We start from the raw sequence: 24,231 nt of genomic DNA, 5'->3' as shown, positions 1-24,231 counted from the left end.
CTCTGTCTGAAGGGAGGGGTACGTACGTATGTGAGCCATGAGCGAACCTGAAGCTTTCATGCACTTTTCCTCTGGTATCTTGTGAGCAATCTCACCTCTCCACAAGGGAGGACAGTGGGCCCAATCTTGTGAGGGTCTTGTTGGGATAATTACAACTGTTCTGATTTCAAGACAGTAAGAGCCATGCCATGTCTGGGTGCTCCATAACATATGTTTGCTCATATCTGAGGTGTCCATTCCGTGCTTAGGAATCTAAATATCTATGAGAATAGTTTTGATTCCTTATTTATTTATTTATTTATTTATTTATTTATTTATTTATTTATTGTTTTTTTGGGGGGGTGGGGTTTGTTTGTTTTTTGAGACAGGGTTTCTCTGTGTAGCTTTGGAGCCTGTCCTGGAACTTGGCTTCCCTAGTTATTTAAGCTTATTAGTTAAGAGACTGGACCTTACTTGTCTTACATGTTCAGCACAGTTTTTTGCACAGTGTGATAATAATCTTTTTTAAACATTGTTTTGTGTGTATATGTGTGTATGCATGTGCACATATGCCTCTGCACACATAGTTGGTTCTCTTGTACTTTGTGGGTTCTATATACCAAACTCAGGTCTTCATACTTGATGTTAAATGCATTTACCTGGTGAAGCATCTTGCCAGCTCAGATAATTAATCTTTAATGGTAGACTATCTTAAAACCTTTTTTAAAAGTAAATAAGGAGGCTTCTGGACTTTCTTGTTGATCTAAGTTTGATGGAAGTGCAATGATATTTATTTTGGAGATTCTTGGTGATGCCTAAAGGCTATCGCACTATGATGAGATTCATCTCTAAGAATTATCCCTAAATTAATTCAGCATGAGACTTCTTATTTGGGTAGTCAGTAGCATATTCATTATGTAAGAGGAATTCATTTCCAAGATGACTGCTTTCTAAGGCCAGCACTGCTGATGTTGGTGATCTCAGTGTGGGATGTGGTTTGAAGATTCACTTTGATCATTTCAAGTTTACAGAATAATTGGAGTCGTTTATTATCCATGTATCTTTGGATAAATTGCTTCTCTGTGCCTCACTTCTCTCATCTTCAAAATGAGGATAAGGAGATGATGGCTAGGGGGTTAAGAGTGCTGGCTGTTCTTCCAGAGGACCAGAGTTCAGTTCCCAGTGCCAACATCGGGTAGCTCACCACCACTTGTAACTCCAGCTCCAGGGAATCTGATACCCTCCTCTGGGTTCCTTAGGCATCCATATACCTGTGACATGCACAGATTAAGATACATATAAATCAAATTAAATTTAAATTTAAATAATGAGGTTAATAGGGCTGGCAAGATGGCTCAGAAATTACAGATGCTTGCTGCCAAGCCTAACAACCTGAGTTCAATTCCCTGGATCCACTTGGTAGAAGCCAAGAATTGACTCCTACAAGTTTTCCCTTGACCACCAAATGCACAGTGTAGCATACACATTCTTACAGACATATATAGATAAACACAAAGAATACGTTTTAAAAACAGGCATGATAATAATACCCATTTCATGAGGATAGGCTGAGGATGAAAAATATTAACATATATGTAAAACATTAGGAACAGAGTCTGCAGCTTCACAGAAGAGCTCCTGTTCAGCTCCTTTTCAAGTTTGCTGTCTTTTGCTCTTTTAAGACATTGACCAACACCAACAGAAGGGTTTTATTTCATCTTGCAATTTTCAAGTCATAGTCTGTCGCTGATGGAGATCAGGCAGGGGAGCTCAAGACAGGACCGTGGAGCCAGGAACTGAGGCAGAGACCATGGAGGAACGCTGCTGACTGGCTTGCTCCCTAGGCTCATGTCCAGTTACTGTCTTATACCGTGCAGGCCCACCTGCCACAATGGGCTGGGCCCTCAAGTATCAACCAACTAGTGACGGGCCATCTGACGGAGGCCATTCCTCAGCCGAGGTTGCCCCTTCCCAGGTGTGTCAAGTTGACAGCTGAAGATGGTTCTGACGGCTGGTACTCCCCATAGCTTATGTCTGAAGATGGAGTTCTCCGATTTGTTTTGCTTTTCCTACTGTGCTTTGGAGTAAAACAAAGCCAAATATGTTGTTTCTATCCTTGTTTTCGAAGGAAGATTACTCACCCAGCTTTGAAGTTCCTGGGCCGTGCCATGTTCTTCTCCATGGGCTTTATGGTTACCGTGAAAGGGAAGATGGCCAGCCCTGTGGAGGCGCCCATCTTTGTTGTTGCCCCTCACTCAACCTTCTTCGATGGCATTGCCTGTGTGGTGGCTGGGTTGCCCTCTCTGGTGTCACGGAATGAGAATGCGCAGACCCCGCTGGTTGGCAGTAAGTACCTATTGGCTAACGGCTGAAACAGTAGCGTGTGCATACTTTAAGTTGAAAGAATTGTAGACAGTCATTTTTTGTACACTTATTTACTTTCTTTCCTGGGTATTAAACCCCATGGTCTTGCGCATGCAAGGCAAATGGTCTAACACTGAGCACAATCTCCAGTCAGTTAAAAATAAAACTTTAGCCGGGCGGTGGTGGCGCACGCCTTTAATCCCAGCACTCGGGAGGCAGAGCCAGGCGGATCTCTGTGAGTTCGAGGCCAGCCTGGGCTACCAAGTGAGTTCCAGGAAAGGCGCAAAGCTACACAAAGAAACCCTGTCTCGAAAAACCAAAATAAATAAATAAATAAATAAATAAATAAATAAATAAATAAATAAATAAAACTTTAAAATATTTTAAATGCATTTCTTTTTATTTAAATGAGCTACTCTGTGTAAAGGGTGAGTTTGTAAGAAAAAATTAGACATGTCCCCTTATCTTTAGCTTTTTAGACTTTCAGGAAACTTGCCCTTATCTCTAGCCATCATATCTTTGTGTTCCTGTGTGTCATAAGGAAAATCAGATTTCAGACACTAAATATGCTTATTTTTTAAAAGAATCTGAAAAACACAGGTCACATGCTGTTTCTCGAACTTCTCTTTATGGTATTAGGCTGATAAATGTGCGAAGTCTTTTCTCTCGGCTCTGTTTTCTAAATTATTGTGCCCCTATGGTTCCCTGAGGGACATTTGTGTAACTCTTTGAAAATTATGATGTGGAACAATAAGTGCTTCCTGCCATAAAAAATAATGAAGCGAGTGAAATGTTTTTCCTGCCAGATGCTACCATCTCTCCCCGAGGAGTCAGTCTCCAAGTAACTGCTCCTGCTTGTCCCAAGGTTACCGCAAACACCACGTGATGAGGGTGGGTGTGAAAGTTGCGTGAGAAGGAATAGCCGTCCTTGTGGCTTTGTCATGGCGTGATGACACTTTGTTTTCTTCAACGTGCAGCTACCGTGCTTTGTGCCACGTGGCTTTTTCCGTAACATTTCTGTTGCAGAGCACTTGAAGTTTATTTTGCATGTGATAGAAAGTAGTCTCTTCAGAAGGATTTTAGTAAAATAAGTCATAATCGCCCTCTACTCATGGACACTATCAATTCATTCTCTGAGTGTTTAAGGTCTTCCTAAAATCAAATGTGATAGTTTTGAAGCATAGTTCCACATTTTAACATCCATTAAGAAAAAAGACTTAGGAAAACAACTGCTTTTCCTCCTCCTTCTATCCGCCCCTGATTCTTTTCACTAACGTCTGTAAAACCAACGACATAATATCTCTCTCTGCATTTGAAATTAGACTCTTAACTAGTCAACTTGAATTTGAGTTTAAAGGGATTATTCTTTTAGACTTGCTAACATTTTCATTTTCTGTAAACACTGTTTCAGTTTATCCAATGATAATGCCATGGTGGCTTAAAAAAAAAAAAAAGACTGGGTTATGACCTTTTGTTTTCAAGGACTGTTACGTGCTTTGCAGCCAGTTTTGGTGTCCCGTGTTGACCCAGATTCCCGAAAAAACACAATAAATGAAATAAGAAGGCGAGCGACATCAGGAGGGGAGTGGCCCCAGGTAAGATGCCACAGCTTGTCATTTATATACATTGAGAGCTTTTGTATATCTGTAGACTTACTCATTTGGGTCCACAGAGAGCGAGATATCATGCCATGTGTCCACACCATAATAGATGCAGAATAAATAAGCCAGTCAGTGTGAAGAAGACCCTGCCCCCAGCACATACCATTCCCTTTCAGTTGTCAGATATTTTCTTTATGGTATAACAAATGATTCTCTGACTTTACTTTCTATTACATAAAATGAATATTTTATATGATTTAACTCACTTGACTAAAAATATTGTAAGTATATCAAATCTTTTCTGAGTTATATTTAAATAGAGCTTTCCATTCAAGGGGCATATCAAAATAACCTATAAATCTGTCAGACCTCACCAACGCCCAACTCGTTCCCTGGGATGTTCTTGTAGGTTAGTACTTACTACATAAAGCAGGGATGATTCCAACAAACACGCCGGTGTCTCCGCCCAGGTGAGAGCACGTGATCTCTAGTGGCCAATGCTACAGTGGTCGGCCTGCCTATAGTAACACACAGGCGTTCGATTCCCCCACTCTGGAGGCTTTAGAAACCAAGGCAAATGAAGAGTGCCATAAAAATGATCGAGGTGGCATTTGGAAAAAGTCAGACTTTCTCTTTGGATCCAAGGAAAATGTCTAGGATTCACAGGCAAGAGATAGCAAATAGATTTCAGCACTTTTTTTTTTTTTTTTTTTTCATTTTGCAGAACTTTTTCTCTGTCCAGGGGTAAAATGGCCTGATTTGGAAAACTTCTCAGGCCCTGACTCTCAGCCACGGGGTGAGGGGAGGAGACTGTAGAATTAATTTAAACATTGGAGCCGTTAGGCTGTTTTGAATGCTCCTTCCTCCCTGAGATTTGTGACTCACTTTGTTAGCATTCCTTGTTAGTAAGCTGTTTGTGGATTTATGCCAAGTAAAACTGTTGCCATTGTGTCTGCTTGTCACAGGAAACCCATTTTATAAACCAGGGGATGGAATTATGCCCACTCATTAATTTTTGGTTTGAGTTTGAGCCAGCGTTTTCCCTCTCTAATTACTATAGATCATGTAGTTCTAGTACAGGGATTTGATTTGGTTTTATATACTTAGCAGTTAACTCACGACTAAATTTGAAAAGCTTCAGAAAATCAATCTTGTGTCTTAATTAGTGGAGAAGCTCGAGATGCTTGTATGTCTTTCACAGAGAAAAACATCAAGTAGCACATTAACAGCTAAACTACTTCCTCAGGAAAAACAAAGCCAACTGTGAAGTCCAGCCCACATGATAACTGAGCAGGAGGCTGTCACAGCATTTCCTCCATTGTTCATTCTCAAGGCACCCCTGAAATGGGAGTAAATATCAGAGAGTGCGAACACTGTACCAGAAAGATTTCTTTTAGTTAAGGATGTAACCTCGCCTTGTGTCTTCTTTTAAATTTCTTCAGATCATTAATAAAAGCATCGAGAAACAGTTGTAAAAAGCAGAAGTAAGCAACATATGCTATAAATTAAGAATACTATTTATTGAAAGCTTTAACCCTTTCTAATTATTATACTGGTCAAACTGCACTTTTTTAAAAAAACTATACTTCTTTTAGAGGAATATGGAACCATCTGATTCCAGTTTTTATTAGATCAACAGTTAGCCTTTTATTTAATTTTAATTTTTGAAGTATTAGCAGTGTTGATGAAGTCATAGGAGAATAAAGAGGTAATCTATCAATTAGACTGAAATATTAAATTTATTCCTTTTCTCCCAAGATACTAGTTTTCCCAGAAGGTACTTGTACTAATCGCTCCTGTTTGATTACTTTTAAACCAGGTGAGATAAATTAAATTATGTATTGTAACAATATAGTAATGGAGATTTCTCAAATGATTCGAGGATGATGCACAATAGAACTCATTTGCTCCTGGCATTTCTTTTCTGATGAAACCTTTCTGATGCTGTGATTCCACAGAACTTATTCCTGTGTACTACTTTGCTCTCTTTTTTGACGTAGCCTTTTCCTTCAGTGGTGTGTGTGTGTGTGTATGTGTGTGTGTGTGTGTGTGTGTGTGTGTGTGTGTATGTGTGTCTGTGTCTGTCTGTCTGTCTGTCTGTCTTAGTTTGTCTATGTATGTCTCTCTGTGTATGTGTCTGTATGTGTGTCTGTCTGGGTCTATGTGGATCTATCTATGTGTGAGCCTGCCCAGAAGTCACTGACATTTTTCTTTTTCCTCCAAGGAACCTCATAGATATCTGGGGTCTTTTGTCATGAAGTGGGCAGCCTACGTTAATATCATTCATGTTTTTACATGCCTTCCAAAGTTCGATCTATTTTTTTTTTCATCTTAAGAAGGCAGCCCTGAATGTGCCTTTATTTTCATTTGCAACACTTTAGGCTGTGTATGTTGGTAACACTTTACAACAAACTGTACTGTGTATGTTGGCTGTTTTGCGCCATGGTGTGACTCACGTCAAGCCAGCCCAATAGCTTTGCTTCCAGCATTTTAGCTCTTTTATTTTCTCTTTGCCTCGATTTTGTCATTGCTCTTCTATGTTGTTGGATAGTATGTACTTAGGAAATGAAACCAACTCCCCAGATAAAAGTAAATGGTAAAACTATATGTATACTAAAGAATTGTTTTGAAACAAATGTCTTTAATTTTCTTTACCAAAGAAAACAGTAAATAAATGTATGCTTCAGTGGCTTAGGCACAGCATTTAATGTTTTGCTTACTTATAACTCATTTTGGTAAATATTTCAGCATGGCTCATGCTCTGTTTACTCGTAAGTCATCAGTGTGTTTATACTATGTTGACTACTATATACTTCTTGTTCATATACAGACCATGTTATACAATTTTGATGTGGTTCTAGGGGCCTTCATCCCAGGAGTTCCGGTGCAGCCCATCCTCCTCAGATACCCGAACAAGCTGGTAAGGGAAGGAACTCTGCACTCCTAATAGCTTATTCTCCAGGACCTTTTTAAATATCTGATTAATGAATGGCTAAAGGAAAGAAGTGACTGGGCAGATGGATGCCACCTGCCTCCGGAGTTTTTAAATTTTGCAAGATCAACAGCTATCTGTGACAGCAGTACTCAATGTCATTCTGTATAACTCAGCTCCAGCAGGGCATTGCTTGGTCTCTGCCATCTCTCTGATGGACAGGTTAAGTCCCAGACTTAGGCTCTGATTATACTCGGCAGCAGAAAGGATTTTCATGGAGCTGACAAGGAACCTCTTCCAGATACAGAGATGGCTAGTGGGAGGAAGGCTGGAGGTAGAGGATCCATCTGGGGGACAGAGTAAAGTACGGGCTCAGTACCTCCTGGCTGTGTGAGCCTGAGGGAGTAGCGTAATTAATTAAGAAACAATCATAGAGAACTTCACCTCTAAAGTCCAAGGCTGCTCCAGGAAACAGTGTCTTCTGCATCCATTGGTCACACTGTCGTCCTCTGGACATCAGTTGCACTGCCCTTCCCCAGACACTGGGGTCACTCTGTCATCCTCTGGACATCAGTTGCACTGCCCTTCCCCGGACACTGGGGTCACACTGTCATCCTCTGGACATCAGCTGCACTGCCCTTCCCCGGACACTGGGGTCACACTGTCATCCTCTGGACATCAGTTGCACTGCCCTTCCCCGGACACTGGGGTCACACTGTCATCTGCTGGACATCAGTTGCACTGCCCTTCCCCAGACACTGGGGTCACACTGTCATCCTCTGGACATCAGCTGCACTGCCCTTCTCTGAACACTGGGGTCACACTGTCATCCTCTGGACATCAGTTGCACTGCCCTTCCCTAGACACTGGGGTTCATCCTGAAAGGACCTTACCAAAGGTTATAAAAAAGCAGAAATAACTACTAATCATACTATTTAAAATTACAAGTTCTTGGCCAGTTCAGTTTTGTAGTCAATGGCTGGCTTCTCAACTTGAAATCTCCAGTACAAAAAGGAATTAAAATCTGTTAAACATCTACTCTGGCCCCTGCGTATATATTTGAGTTTTCATGTATTAAATGATAATTGATAAATTATATATATTACACACATGGACATAAATTAGTTTTCCAGATATGCTCGTTTGAGAAGAAAAATGAACATATACAATAATTATTTTTAATTCAGAAAAAGTTATTCCCTGAAACCATATAGAGGTGGGAGATGATCTCTGTGTAGCTATATAACCTGTGTTCAGGAATTTGTGCATTAGTTTACATCCTTTAATAATTATGAGCTTGTTTTAGTTTTTAATATGTTGCTTTTTTATTCCAGAAAAAGTATACATGAATCCTAATAGTAAACAAAGCCTTACTTTATTTTGTTGTTTAATTTTTTTGTTTTGTTTCATTTATTTTTTGAGACAAGGTCTCATGTAGCCCCTGTTGGCCTTGAACTCACGGTGAATTCCTGATCTCTTGCCTACATCTCTCATCTGCTGAAATTACAGGTGTCCATGCCAGTCTAGACTAACAATTTGACTATTTCTGTTCTTTTAGGATACTGTGACCTGGACATGGCAAGGATATACATTGTAAGTCACTTGTATCATTTAATAGTTTATACAAACTATCTTAATGAAGAAAAGAAATATAATTTATTCCTTCTTTTTAAAAAAATCTTATTTTTGTAAAAATAAACATTTCTAATCAGTCTTAAATCTTTTAACCATATCTCTAGGAACAGAATCACTTTCTTGCCCACTAAATGCCTGGTGAGATTGATGTCCATTAATACCATTTGAGGAGTACTAGTCATCTGTCAGCATCACGATCTTGCCGACCAGTTTGTAAGGAACATTCCAGGGCCCTGGCTTGCATCATGCTTAGCCTGACTCTTTCACTCTCCTTCCCACTGTAGAGTTAGCATCCTGTAGTATCTGTGTTCAGATTTTATGAGGCTGGTTTAGCAGTTTAGATTACATCAGTTTCAGGACCTGGAACTGTTGTGGCATGTCTGTCAGTGCTGGGGAAACAGCCACCCAGGACTTGTGTTCCCTTCCCAGATCCGGAAAGCACTGGGATCAGCAGCTTCTGGAGCTCGCACAGAGGTGAGGTGAATGAGACAGGCCTTTTTTGTTGTTGTTTTTCTTTCTTTCACACTGAACGACACATGTAGAATCCAGCTTCCTTCAAAGACCTTTTGTTTAGCTCCCACTAGAGAAGTTTGGGCCTACTTAAATTTCAATGAGAACCATATGCGAACCTGGGTTTGAAAACTTTCCCCAGGGGCCTTATCCAGTTTTGACAATGATAGCAACAGAGCTCAACTAACGTCACCAATGGAAGTATTTTGGAGGAAATCATCATTGCTTTCTAGCACATTCTGGCTTCTTTACACATCATTGTACACTCTCTTGAACTTTGGAAAGGGGGAGAAAAGATTGTGTGTACTTACTTCTTCTTTTGGGTGTGTGCAGAAATTTCTCTGAGATCATAAGTTTGCATCAGGAAAGGTGACTTACGGGTCAGTTGAATAAGCATTAATACATATAGCACGCATGTGTTCCTTTTGGGCTTCAGTCCTTGGTAGGCGAAGTGAGGCAGACAGCATTAGAAACAACACATGATGAAGGGGATGTAGGCAATGTGTTATCTTCAACTTCTCAAGGGATCAGTTTACTTGGTGACTTAGAAACAGACCCAAGATCTTTAAAAAGCTCAAATTTGTTGTGTGCAAATGCACATGGCCCTTGCCTAGGGCAAGTCCTATTTCTGCCTGTCTTCTGAGGTATTGAATGCTGCTGGTAGCACTGTATCTACTACTTTCAAATCTATGTTCTCAGTTGCTATTTCACCAAAGCAGATACCCCCAGGGAGAAGGGACATGGGAAATAAGCTTAGAGAAAGGACAGAGTTATGGAAGGCAGTTTCCCAAGAAGAATTTGGTCTTACTGTAGTGTAAACAAGGCAAACTTACTGATCTATTATGTTCAACCTTCATACTTTTAAGAACAAAATTTGTGTCCGTCCAAATACTAACTCCAAGGCCCTGTGTAAATGATTGAACATTGTTCTCTTGGGCTGGAGAGATGGCTTAGTGGTTAAGAGCCCTGGCTGTTCTTGCAGAGAATCCAACTATAATTCCTAGCACCCACATAGCCCCTCACAATCATCGTCTGCAACTCCAATTCCAGGGCATTCGATGACCTCTCTGGTGTCAGAGGGTACTGCACACACATGGTACACAGACACATGTGCAGTCAAAGTACTCAGACGCAATATAATAATAGAAAATATAGCTGGGCGACGGTGTCTCGTGCCTTTAATCCCAGCACTCGGGAGGTAGATACAGGCAGATCTCTGTGAGTTCGAGGCCAGACTGGTCTACAGAGTGAGATCCAGGACAGGTACCAAAACTACACTGAGAAACCCTGTCTCAAAAAGCAAAGAAAAAAAAAAGAAAGAAAGAAAGAAAAGAAAACATTTAAGAGACGATCATTCACTTGATCGTTCACTTGACCGTGGTTAAGGTAGGATGGTGTGGTTTGGAGCTTGTATGTAGTACAAAATCTTCTCTTCTCCTTTCAGATGGTGGGCTTGGCAACAATCACATTTCCGTATTGTAATTAACTCTACAAATCCTAAATTGAACTCCCCAGTTCCTTCATTTTTATGTGAAGTTCATTAAATTTGTTCCTTGGCCATTTCACACATGATGCATTCTGAGATGTCGCTCCTCACGCCTCTTCCCTCCCTCCCTCTCCACCCTCCTGTCCTCCTCCCTGCAAGCCCCTTTCCCACAGTTGTGTCATCTTGTTTGTTTGTGGGACTCACTGAGTTTAACCAGAGCTGTCCATAGGAACTCAGGTTTAGAGGAGCCTGGTGGACTTGCCAGTGAGTACAAGCTGAGCACCCCGCATCCATCTGTAGCCAATATTCCATGGTGAAATTCCAACTTACTTAAGTCCTTTCAGATAATTTTACAGATAAATCATTCTTTTTTTTTTTTTTTTTGTTCTTTGGGTTTTTTTTGTTTGTTTTTTTTTTTTTTTTTTTTTTTTTTTTTTTTTTTTTTTTTTTGAGACAAGGCTTCTCTGTGTACCTTTGGTGCCTGTCCTGGATCTCGCTCTGTAGACCAGGCTGGCCTCGAACTCACAGAGATCCACCTAGCTCTGACTCCTGAGTGCTGGGATTAAAGGCATGTGCCACCACTGCCTGGCTCTTTAATTTCTTTGTGGCAAAAAAAAAAAAAGACTGGTTGTTTTCTTAAACATGTGGTCTAATCCACTCTGCCTGATTTCTGGGTCAACTTTCTAAAGAGGCTAAACTGAAAACCCTACAGAAATCTGGCTCAGAGTCTAAATACATCCCAGAAAGCCGTAAGGAAGGACATTTGTCTCAAAAACTGTCAACCACTTAGAGAAGCCCTTTGTCTAGATTTACACTGAAATTTGCAAGATTTCAGGACATTTCCCCGTAGCTCAAACCTTATTACTGAGACAACTTTGATAAAATTTGTAATTTTAAGGAAAATCCCACTGACTTTTTAAAAGTTGTTACCCAAAGAATTTAGAAATACAGTGTACTAAGGCATTTTCCTGTAAACACATTTATGTACCTTTAATTTTTATTTTAGACTTATTTGTTTTTATTTTATGTGTATGGATGTTTTACCCACATGTAGGTGTGCCACATGCATTCTTATTGCCCAGGGAGGCCAGAAGAGAGCATTGGATCCCCTGGAACTGGACTTACAGACAGGCATGAGCTGCCATGTGGGTGCTGGGAACTGAACCTGGGTTCTCTGGAAGAGCAGCCAGTGCTCTTAACCACTGTCTCCCATCCACATTTGCATATCTTAAAGTAGACTTGGAGTAGTTTCTCTAGAGACTTAGGCCTATGAATGTGTGCTATCAGGGAAACTGTAAATTTGAAGTTTGGTCTGTTTGAGCTGTAGCTTACATTCGTTAAGGCAGCACAGTGATTGCACTTGGTGATTTAGTTTTTCAATGACAAGAATTAGTTGTCTAACCCAAAGAGGTGTCATGGCTTGAGTATAGCATATTTAAATGCAAAATATACATGTAATGTGATGTGAGGGGGTGTGTGCCTGTGTGTAAATAACTGGTACTGCTTGCCTTGCTGTGTGAGAATAGCCTTCTCTCTTCTTATTTTCAGCCTCCAGCTGTGTGTGCTCACTTTCTGTCAGCTCTTCACAAGGGTGGAAGTTGAGGTAAGTCATTCAAATGCAGCCTTGGATCATAAGATGCAGCCTCTCTGACTGAATCCTAGCTTAGAAGTGCCAGTCCAACACCTTTAAAATTACTCCCGGTCTTATAGATTGTGTTTCTGAGTCCCTACTGCCGGATTTAGTTCTTGGAATCAAGACAGCAAATACATGTAACTTTTGAGAACCTCCAACATGCTAATCACCCTGGCAGGTAAAATTTGCCCCTCATTCCTACCCCTCTACATTTTAATGCCAACTCATGCCTAGTTAAATGTCCCACACTGGGCAAAAGGAGTAGTGGTAGCTGGTGGAGCTAGCTTCCTTGAAGAGTAGTTGTATGAAAACTGAGAAGTAATACTTGAGACGTGACAAGAGACACCAGATTTAGATGCGCTCATTTGCAGTGTGCTCTTGCACCTGGGAATGCTGAGGAAGTTTTGTGTGGCTCATATCATTGTCCACTGGACAATCTTTGAGTTGCAGGGTAAGATGGGAATGGAGTAAATAATTAGAACATTTTCAAATTTTGGACCTAAATTCTAAGACCCTAAAAATTGGTTCCAGATAACAAGTGAAACCCTCAAGTCATGACTGAAGTGTGATGGCTAACGTATTGGGAACTAAGACTCTAGCCTGGATGCCCCAGTTGCGTCTGTGGATTAGGCAGTGAACATCTTCAACTTCTTTGTGTACTGCAGAATTCTGAGTGGAGGCTTGTGCTCTAAGTGGCAGGACTATAGCATTTAAAATACTATTTTGACTTGCTGGATAACTTAATTGTTTAACCATATGTTGGCAACTAGCAATATCAAGTGATACACAGGAATAAATCAGACTTCCAAATGAGTTTAAATTTTCATGAATTCTTTGGAGATTCGCATGCTGTCCCCTTGAAAGATATCGTTTTATTAGTCTTTATATACACCTACCCACTATTAAAATCAGCTTAGAGTCTATTGGCATGGTCATAAAATGTAGCAGAACACTTACTCATGGGCTAATTCTAGTTGTTCTGTCAGGGGGCGGGGTCTAACCTGTGTCCCACAGAGTCAGGAAGCACTAAGGCAAATACCGTGACCTAGAGTCTTTCTCAGAGCCTTTGAGCTGTTAGCTGACAGAACTCTTCCACCGAGAATGGGAACGTTCCCACTGTTGTCCCTAAGTGCCCTGAGCACGACTCTTCCTTCTTTAGTAACTGCCTGTGTGGTTTAGCTCTGTTTTCTTTTTCTACAAAAGACCTACAAACATGTACTTAAAACAGCCTTGGTATCACCTCTGCAGACTCGGAAGCTATCACACACACACACACACACACACACACACACACACACACACACACGCACGCACACCACACATGCCATCAATATCCTTTCCTCTAAATCGACCCTTCTCTAGCCAAAATAAAATCCAGCCTCATTTGTGGAAGTGCACACAGAGCTGTACTTCCCTGTCTAGCATACATGTCAGTGGTGAAGCTGCATTACAGCGGGGTACCTAAGTTCCTCATCTTGTCCTCTGACTGCTATTATCACATTTCCTTTCTGTGTCATGACTTCATTTTTTTTTTAATTGCATTCTCCATCTGGCAAAGGAAAGAATGTATTCTTTGTTCTGTAACTTCACAAATGAAGTGACTTTTGAAAACAGTTGGATCAGTAGGGAATTGAACTGATATATTTGGACTGTGGTGCTGAACTGGAATTTATGGACTTTTAAGTTTAGTATTCTTGTTTTTATTATATTTGTTTTGGATTTATAGTTCTTTCACACATGGAGCTCCTGACTGCTTTATTTATTTTGTTTTATTTTATGGTACTGGGAATTTCACCCAGGGCTTCACACATGATAGGCAAGGGTTCTACCAGGGAATTTACATATATCCCCCAGCATTTTTCATTCTTTTTTAAGAAACAGTCTTGCTAAGCTGCCCAGATTGGCCTCAAACTTGCAATTCTTCTGCCTCAGTGTCTGAGTAGCTAAGATTAAAGATGTATACCACCATGCCTGGGTCTAATAGCTTAGTAACATTTGAATATTTTAGTTCTCCACTGTTTGAATATAACTCAGAAATGCAACCCAGCAGCCTTTTGGGCACGAAGTATGGCCACACTCTGGCACAGACTCTAATAATCCAGGCCTCACCTATGAGGCCCAGACTTTTCCATTGTAACTTCTATGGCAGAGCTAAGCTGCCCCACATGGAGCTCTGTTTATAGTCTCAGATCATTTTGTCCCTGGAATTGCAGGTATCTGGGCAGTTCAGAAGCAACTTTTTTTTTTTACTTGATGGAAATTTTTGTTATTTTTGTAAAAAATCTCTAAACTGAGTCTAAGACTTGCTATCTAAGAATATGGTATTCATTTTATACTTTTAAAAGTGAACTTTGGATGGATTATGATGATGATTATTGTATATTATATAATTTTTTTTTAAAAAAGAAAGTCTTCAAAAAGCCAGTTACTGAAGGGATGCTTGAATACAGCCATGCATTCTATAACACCCGTGAATGTCCACAGAAATGCATTTTATGTAAACATTATGGACGGCACTTGTACAAATGTAGACAGAAGAGGCTCTCACACACACACAGACTCTCTAGGCTGTGTGGTAGAGCCTGTTGCTTCTCTGCTGCAAACCTGTTCAGCATCTTGCTATGTTAAATGCCTTAGGCAGTTATGACACAATGATAAATACTTAGACATCTGAAAACATGTATAAACAGCTCCGTTGTAACCTTACAGGATCATCATTATATACGAGGTCTATTGCTGAACGCAGTGTTATGCTGCATGTGCCTGTATGTCTGTATACTTTACTTAAATATCTAAATACCTTAAATTATTGGCAGTTTTGAATCTCAAACAGGCCTTTTAGAAAATCCAGATTTTACAGCTTCCCACCAGTACACACCAGCCACATGTATACTTGTTATGACAAAGCAACTTTGTTCTAGAACTTGACAAAATTCTGTGATTTGCAAGTATTAGTAAACTTGAGTGTTATGAAAAGCATCAGATTGTTCCAATTTTTTACTACCTGCCTATATGTGTGAAAACCACTTCAACTTCTCTAAATCTGTTCTCATTGGCGAATGAGGACAATAATGCCTTTTTATGGGGTTGTGAAATTTAATAAGTCTACTTATGTGGTAAGCGTTCATTAAGCATTAACTTTTACTTCCTACCTCACCTGGCAGTTTTCTTCACTGGAGAAGAAGCACCAAGTGGTGGTGATAAAAGTCTTCCCTTCATTTTACCTTTCCTCTCTGAAGATTTAGAAAAGGAATCCTAAGAACTACAATCTCACATTGTTAGGGTTGATTCAACGATGCTTTTGTTGTCTAGGATAAAAAGCAAAGAAAGATGATCATAGTGTCATCGTTTAGCAGTGTCCTTCCTCTTACTCACTAGTTCATGGGAGGCCATGTGCCTGATGTGGTTACAAAACAATGAGCAAACTAGTTTTACTGGTGTTCAGTGTTGATGGGAGGCCTGGTCCTTGTTACTGGATAAACGTGGCTGATGTACCAGGGAGTTAGTTAGCTCTGAATCTTCTGTACGGTTTAAAGCTTGAGAAGAGTTGGACACCATGAAAAACAAAGCCCAAAGCTGGGAAATGGGTCAGCCAACGTTTTTAACAGGGACAGGCTGTGAGACACAGTCGAGCGTGGTGTGAAACTGGAGACTGTGTAAGCAGGGAGGGGCGTGGAGCTCCAGGGCTGGAGGCAGGTGCAGCGGGACAGCGACAGAGTCCCCATGGGCTGCCTTTCTCTGCAGTTCAAACTCAGCTGTCACTGGCTTTTTTGAAAACTGAAGAATTGTTTGGCAATTTAAAACTTTGTTTCCTTATATTGTTTTGTTAGAGATTTAATGAACATTTTTAACTTCCTCTTTTCTTCTTTGAGTTTTGTGCTATGCGAGTGTAGTAAACTTTACGAGGTTAGGACCGAGGGAATGTTTAGTGAACTCTGATTTACAGTTTGTTGTTCTGGATATATTAAGTGATGTGGAGACCTCTGGTGGCTTGGTTGGTTTTTCCACCTTGAAGAATTGGGTGCTAAGCAGAGCCTTCTGATTAGAAAGGACTTTAGAGATTATGGAGTCAAACTTGTTCGTTTAACAGAAGGACTAGATGCCTTTCACTGGATCACACAGAGGCCCGTTCTCCGAAGTGCTGTTGCTTCCTTGTAAAGTTAATAAAATAAACATGAAGAGCAAAATGACACATGGCACTTTATTCTGCAAGCCCTTTACATTTATCTCAAGAACGCCTCGGGCATCGCTGCTCAGCTCTGCGTTCTTGCTCCTCCTCTGCCGCGTCCCAAGGTCTCTCCTGGCACAATCTTCCAGGCTCTTCTTTCTCTGCTCCCAACTTTTTTCTCTCTGGTACCCAAACACCCAAGGTGTTGTATTGGTAAAATTATTAAGGCCACTACAGTGTTGCTCAAAAACTAGACCTTGGGGCTGGAGAGATGGCTCAGCAGTTAAAGGCACTGGTTGCTTTTCCGGAGGACCTGGGTTCAATTCCCACCACCTCTATGGTGGCTCACATTCTCCTGAAACTCTAGTTTGGGAGAATTTGATGCCCTCTTCTGGCCTCAATGTGGTGCATTGACATGTATGTAGGCAAAACACCAATCCACAAAATAAAACAAACAAAAGAACCTTAGGCCTTGTCTTGTCACACTGCTTTGCCCAAACTTCATCTGAATCACCAGTGTACCAACATTCATAGTGTGCTTAACAAAATTTGAATATAGGTCCATCTGAAAAAAGTGATATTTCTTTGTATAAATCTTTTTATTTTTTCTTTTAAGTTCTAGCCTGGCCATTTATGTGTGGACTTGGCTATGTTATTTAGTTTTTTAAGACACATTTTCATCATAAGTTAAAAAGCTCACATTTCATCTTCAATGGTAGGGCTTGCCTCAGAGCTGAGAGAGCTAGTTGTACAGAGTCGTGGCTCCTGTTGACTGATAAAGCTCATTGCATGATAAATATCTGCCACACTTCATGGAGAGCTTCCTGAGGGGGAGGGGCTTCAGTGCCAAATCTCCAGGAAGTGGTACACTGACTGGCACATGAGAGGTCTATGTTCAAACAGTATTTGTTGAATGAATGCAAGTCATGAGACCTTGAGTCATTTTTTTTTTTTTTTGGTTTTTCGAGACAGGGTTTCTCTGTGTAGCTTTGCGCCTTTCCTGGGACTCACTTGGTAGTCCAGGCTGGCCTCGAACTCACAGAGATCCACCTGGCTCTGCCTCCCGAGTGCTGGGATTAAAGGCGTGCGCCACTACCGCCCGGCAAGACCTTGAGTCATTTAATCTTTATAAATTATAATTCTTTATAATATAAATGAGAAAATTAATGAAATGGTGCCCATGAAACACATTGCACAGTCCCAGGTTCATAGATGTATTTCAATAAGCAAGCAAACTGGCAAAATGGTAGGTATCAAGCCACGATCAAGGTTTGGATTTTCTGTAGAATATTCTCCACAGAATTAGCTCTTTCGGGTGGACCTTCTCCCTAGTCACCAACTGCTGCATTGACTCATCTCTTTACTTCCCACCCCCACTCAGAATTAATAATTTCCTGCTTCTTACTGTCGTGCTCCAGGGGGAAAAAAAGGTCTGGTAGGAGAAAATAAAGTCTGGCAAGCCTTGGACTGAACCTGGGGCATGTAAATTCTATAATATTGGGTCAGTGAGCTAAAATTTTAAACCCTGCCTGTAACTGGACTTAGCATGTAGAAGGGCAATGATGTGTTAATCGATAGATGTAGGTCTTCTTTAGAGAAAAAGGTCCTAATAATCTCATCTGGAATATTTTAAGATCTGAAAAGTTATATCATTTGAATATGGAATTAAGACCGTTTTTTATGTTCGGAAACCATAAATATAAAGGATCGCGGCTGGAGAGTGGCTAAAGTGACTGCTACATGGCATGGGCACCTCATAACCCGAGTGTTGGGAGAGGGAACAGAGAATCAGGGTGGGGGAACACTGGGGAGCTCTTTGGCCAGCCATCTAGCCAGCCAGTGAGCTCAGGGTTCGGTGAGAGACTGTTCCAAAAACAAAAAGTAGAAAGCAATAGAGGAAACGCCCCACGGTTGGCCACTGGCTTCCACATATATGTGCATATATGAGCACATACACCGCCCCCCCCCACACACCTACACACACATACTCATGGGTGAATTTTTTAAAAACAGCAAGGACAGTGCAAGTCAGGTGTCAGTGTTAGGTGGAGAGTAAAGTGAAAAATGATAAAGCAAAAATATGAACAAACAAATGAAAAAACGTGACAAACAAAAGACTAGAAAGCCAGTTCTGGACTTTAATTTTTTTTTAAGTAGGAAAAATAATGAAGTATGGTTTTCAATCAAATAACTGAAGTATTGTTAACATTGGAAAGGACAAAATAGATAATACTATAAGAGATTTTTTTTAGGGCAATTTTACATAAAATAGGAATGAAGAAAATCCAGCTCTGCAGATGAGATGTTGGGTACTGCTGTGTTACCAATCCCACAATTCTAGGCATCAGCCTTCTTCAGTATCATGGTAAGGCTGGTAGGTGACCATGGCCGTCTTTCCAGAACTGGGGAGGCAGTTTAGCCAAGTTAACACAGCCAGGCTCCCATGTCCCAAGTCTAAGAAGCCCAGGGCCCCTTCCATGGCATGTGACCCATGCTCTAGGAAGGCCAAGATTGAGATGTGTTGATTGGCCAGTTAATTTATTTAATGCTTAATGTCTTGGGCCTAAGAATTGCTGTGGAAAGGTGTGCCTGTCTTTCAGTTTATGCCTGTTCAAGTACCAAGTGATGAAGAAAAAAATGATCCCGTTCTTTTTGCCAGTAGAGTCCGGAATTTAATGGCAGAGTAAGTATGTCTTGGAGATTCTAACCAATAAATAATTTGAAAAGTTTTGGTAAATGTTACTGACTATAGCTTAAAGCTCACCCTCCTCCCCCCCATCCCCGGTTCTTATTCGTGAACTCATTCGGTAAGTACGATGGTGTGCTAAGGGACATTGTCAGTGAAATAACTAATAGTAATATGTCTCAGCTCAAAAGGCCAGCTCGTGTCTTCCACAAGTGCTAGCCTGTCACTACTGAACCTTGGAGTGGTTTCAGGCACTCTCTCTGAGGCCAGTTATCCATCCCCTGCGCTGCCCCAAGGCTGGCCATCCAAAAGTAAAAGGCTTGCTTGTGAAAAGATGCCTGGAAAAGGAAACTAGCTACCCACAGGAAAGGATGCCTGTAATAAATAGCACTTAGAAACTGGACAACGTAAGGTAAATATCTCTTACGCTTAAGGGAGTTTTAACTGGTGAGTATTTTAATTAGGTAAATCACCCTGACTTGTGAGGAAGGAATGCATTATTGTACACCACCACCCAGGCTGCCTCAGGGCCCTGGGTGTACACCCTCATCCAGGTACCGCTTCCCTCTGTAAGCCCCAGTAGGAGATTTGGGGTTAATAGACACACAGATTTCCTTCCCCGCCCTTTCAGTAAGAATTCAACAGGAACTTTGCATTTGACTTTGTCCTGGCTAGTTTTAAGTCAACTTGACATAAGCTGGAATCATTTGGGAAGAGGGATTTTCGGTTGAGACAATGCCTCTGTGAGATTTACCTGTAGGCAATTCCGTGGTACATTTTCTGTCTTTTCTCTTTAGTGGGAGGATTTTTAATTATTTCTTTTATTTTTTTAGATTAATATAATTACATAATTTCCCCTTCCCTTTCCTCCCTCCAAGCCTTCCCATACCTTCTTTCTTTCAAATCCATGTACTCCTTTTTCAATAATTATTGTTACGTGTGTGTGTGTGTGTGTGTGTGTGTGTGTGTATGTGTTTTCTTAAATGCATACACACAAACTCCCAGTCTGAATAATGTTACTTGTATGCATGTTTTCAGTGCTGACCATTTGGTATTGGATGAGGAATTGGTGTGCTTTGGTGTGCTAATCCCTGGGGAAGACTGTCTCCCATTCTCAGCATTTCTTAGTTTGTAGTGAATTTTCTTTCTTTCTTTCTTTCTTTCTTTCTTTCTTTCTTTCTTTCTTTCTTTCTTTCTTTCTTTCTTTCTTTCTTTCTTTCTTTCTCTCTCTCTCTCTCTCTCTCTCTCTCTCTCTCTCTCTCTCTCTCTCTTTCTTTCTTTCTTTCTTTTTTTTTTCCGAGACAGGGTTTCTCTGTAGCTTTGGTGCCTTTCCTGGAACTCACTCTGTAGACCAGGCTGGCCTCGAACTCACATAGATCATCCTGCCTCTGCCCCCCTCCCACCCTCCCCACCCCCGATGCTGGGATTAAAGGTGTGCGCCACCACCGCATGGCGGTGTAGTGAATTTTCTTAATTATTGATTCATATGGGAGGGCCCAGCTCACTGTGGGCTATGCTACCCCAGGGCTTGAGGTTCTAGGTTCCATAAGAAGGCAGACTGAGCAAGCCATGAGGAGCAAGCTAGTAAGCAGTACCCCTCCGTGGCCTCTGTATCAGCTCCTGCCTCCAGGTTCCTGTCTTGCTTGAGTTCCTGACCTGACTTACCTCAGAGATGAACTGTTACCTGGAAGTATAAGCAAAATAAATCCTTTCTTCCCCAACTTGCTGTTTGGCCATGATTTTTTTTATCACAATAATAGAAACCTTAACTAAGACCACATTTTGTATCTGCTGCTTCCCCCTCTATATATATGTGTCTTACTTCATGACAGAATAAAATTATTTTCAAAATGGATAAATGTTTATTGAAACATTTTTGCTATTGAATATATTTGGGTATGCTTATTCTATCTAGTTTCTAAACCAGCTAGAAAAATATTTTTATATTTTTTTCACAATGTAAAAGCAAATTTTATAACTGTATGCCAGTTTATGTCTGAAAGTTAGGAAAGCATTAGTATCAGATATCTTGACTTCCCACAGTATACCTAAAAACAAAGAAGGGATTTGTTCAATCAGCTTTTTTCCTGCAGTATCAGTGGTGTGAGTAGTGGCCTTACATAAAGAACAAGAGATCAAGTCACCCCCACCTCTGGGCTCCTTTTCCTCATATATGAAGTAGAAATTAAAATTATTGCTTTGTCTTTCATGTGATTTTTATTATACTGATACCTAAGTAGGAAAATAAATGATACAAACCATTTGGAAGTGTGCCTGCTCATCTCAGCTCTCAGAGGCTGGGGGTGGTGATGTCAAGGTGAGCCTGGAGTGCACACTGAGACCCTGTGTTAAAATATACAAGGCAAAAATCGATGAGAAGTGCAGTGGATGTCCTTTATTCCTATTGTCTAGCATCGCGCTCATCTCAACCCTGCCGTCAGGAGAGCAGTACGTGATCTCATAGACACTACTACAAGCAATTCCAGTGACAGTTATCACTTTTCAGATCTACAGACTATTGTGGACATAGTGCTAACACAATAGTTAGTTTTACTAAGCAGTTTCCCCAAAATCCTATGAGGAGGTGACAGGTGGGACGCAAATCTGCATTTCCCATTACCAAAGCCCACAGCACTAACTATTATGTTGCATGATTGATAATGCTACTGCTAATAAAGTATTGATCTTTCCAGTTAGAACACAGAACATGAATTTTCAGCTGCACAGAGGCCTAAAGGCAGGAGGAGTAGGAAGTAGAGCGAAGCAAGAGAATCGTCCGAGGAGTCAGGAATTCCTTTCCGGTCACTACTGCCTGCTCAGGACGAGTGGAAAATCACGAGTGCTTCATTGAATGCCCTCTCCTCATTGCTTTTAGAGCTTTGGCAATACCAGTAACGGATCACACTTATGAAGACTGCCGCCTGATGATCTCAGCAGGACAGCTGACATTGCCCATGGAAGCTGGGTTGGTAGAATTTACTAAGATTAGCCGGAAATTGAAGTAAGTATATTTCAAAATATATGTGCACACACAGACACATTCATGCCAGAACGCATGTTGGAGGTTAGAAGACAACTTTCAGGAGTCAGTTAATTTGCTGCCCAACATGATCTCCACCCACCAGAGATTGAACTCAGGTCATCAGGCTTGATGGCAAGCACCTCTACCTGAAGAGTCATCTTGGCAGCAGACTTCCCCGTCTTCATGTACTCACAAACAAACAAACAAACAAACAAACAAACAAAAAACCTTCAGCATTTATGATGTAATTTGAACCATTTGGTCTTACTAATTTGGCTGTTTGGGGTAAAAGTGTGACCCTCACATCCTTCTTTAATTTTAGTTAATTCTATTCCTAACCTTACTAGGAATTTGCAGAGTTTATGACTTGATAGATGTTGGCATCCTCTCTAGGCATTTGCTGTAAAACGAGTTACTTTTCAAAGTTTGATATGGAAATGTATTTTAATAAATTATATAGAATATATTATTTTTGTCTTCTAGATGACAATAAAATTTTGCTTTTGTATTAGCACTATGTTCACAATATTCCATAGATTTGAAAAGTGATAATAGTCATTGAAATTGCTTGTAGAAGTGTCTATTACATCACATATTTAATTCTTTACAGCAAAGAGGTGATAAAATCATAGTGTACTTTCCAATATTTTATCATTCTTTTAAAAAAAAAACCTTTTATTTATTATATATACAGTGTTCTGCCTTGCATGTATGTCTGTACGCCAGAAGAGGGCACCAAATCTTATTGTAGATAGTTGTGAGCCACCATGTGGTTGCTGGGAATTGAACTCAAGACCTCTGGAAGAACAGCCAGTGCTCTTAACTTCTAAGCCATCTCTCCAGCCCTCATTCTGACTTTTTTTTTTCTTTTCTTTTTTTTTTTTTTTGAGACAGGGTTTCTCTGTGTAGCTTTGCGCCTTTCCTGGAGCTCACTTGGTAGCCCAGGCTGGCCTCGAACTCACAGAGATCCTCCTGCCTCTGCCTCCCAAGTGCTGGGATTAAAGGCGTGCGCCACCACCGCCCGGCCATTCTGACTTTTAATAGATAGTATCAGAGGAAATGTGTATAGTTTAGTGAATCACCTGATTATAACATTTTGTGGACTGTGAATTACGGTCTTGAAAACTTGTTGAAAGAAGTATCTATGATTTCTTTCGTAACAACTCACTAAGCAGCAGTTGACTTTCCAGATATTGTTAGGTTAAAATTCTTGGGTCACTTGCTGTTCCACTTCACTGCTTGTATTTACTTTTCTTTCCTTCCAATATATGGAGGTTTTCTTTGTCATTTGTTGATATACTTTTACAAATTAAATGGTCCTATACATGTTTGATATGTTCTCTCAAATACTTATTTTCACTTCCTTTTTAAATTTCACATAAAGTATTTTCTCTTAGAAAAATCAATAAAATAACAGTCATAAAATGTACATGTTACTTAGAAAAAACTGATAATGTCCTTACACTTCTTTATTTAGATTAGACTGGGACGGCATTCGTAAGCACTTGGATGAATATGCATCTATTGCAAGTTCCTCTAAAGGAGGCAGAATTGGAATTGAAGAGTTCGCAGAATACTTAAAGTTACCTGTTTCAGATGTCTTGAGACAACTATTTGCACTCTTTGACAGGGTATGTTAAAATTTATCTTTAACATTTTACTCAGCCAGTTCCTGCAGACCTCAAGGCAGACGTTGACAAACTTCTCAGGCCAGCGTGAGAAAACCCAATGTAGTTTAATGTCGTGAATTGATTTTCCCCTTAATGTGAATACTAAACATAGCTGTGAATATATGTAGTATAACTATAAGCAATGTGTATTAATTTAAACATCGGTTCAGAAGTGAAAATGGACTATATAGTCACATCTGCAATGTGGAATTGGAAATGTTTATGTAATTGGGGAGAATTTTTAAATGTATGTAGAATTTGTACTTTGATGGCATGGGTGGTAGTGATATTCTGAACATTTCTGGACTGCCTCCAAATGTATGAAGACCAAATGGGCTTTGTTTCAATGAAATTGCCTGACAGAACTCAACGAAACCCTTCACTGTTTATAAATATGTAAGTTCATGCAACAAGTTAGCTGACCCATCAGTAAAGTTTCTTTAGGGAAAATCTATCAAGATTTCAGATTTTCTTTAAAGAGTTATTTTAGTGTATGAAGTGTTAAGATGAACTCTTTTGGTTATAGTTCCACATTAGCACATACA

The 24,231-nt window shown here is 40.3% G+C and overlaps 1 protein-coding gene across 2 annotated transcripts in view; it reads left to right on the top strand.

Moving 5' to 3' along the window:
• The window catches only part of Lpcat2 (lysophosphatidylcholine acyltransferase 2), a 61,414-nt gene that overhangs the window by 11,702 nt on the left and 25,481 nt on the right, over window positions 1–24,231 (top strand). The window contains exons 3-11 of one of the 2 annotated variants that reach the window (XM_006984049.4): window positions 2,108–2,325; window positions 3,826–3,938; window positions 5,703–5,763; window positions 6,806–6,864; window positions 8,435–8,469; window positions 12,056–12,110; window positions 18,909–18,991; window positions 21,870–21,995; window positions 23,494–23,647. In XM_006984049.4, coding sequence (XP_006984111.1) covers window positions 2,108–2,325; window positions 3,826–3,938; window positions 5,703–5,763; window positions 6,806–6,864; window positions 8,435–8,469; window positions 12,056–12,110; window positions 18,909–18,991; window positions 21,870–21,995; window positions 23,494–23,647 — 904 coding nt within the window. The remainder of the gene's footprint in view (window positions 1–2,107; window positions 2,326–3,825; window positions 3,939–5,702; window positions 5,764–6,805; window positions 6,865–8,434; window positions 8,470–12,055; window positions 12,111–18,908; window positions 18,992–21,869; window positions 21,996–23,493; window positions 23,648–24,231) is intronic. The other variant, XM_076571704.1, reaches the window with a different exon arrangement.

This window comes from Peromyscus maniculatus, chromosome 5, assembly GCF_049852395.1.
Source record: "Peromyscus maniculatus bairdii isolate BWxNUB_F1_BW_parent chromosome 5, HU_Pman_BW_mat_3.1, whole genome shotgun sequence".
In the NCBI taxonomy this organism is placed as follows: domain Eukaryota; kingdom Metazoa; phylum Chordata; class Mammalia; order Rodentia; family Cricetidae; genus Peromyscus; species Peromyscus maniculatus.
This window is presented reverse-complemented; position numbering and strand designations above follow the sequence as displayed.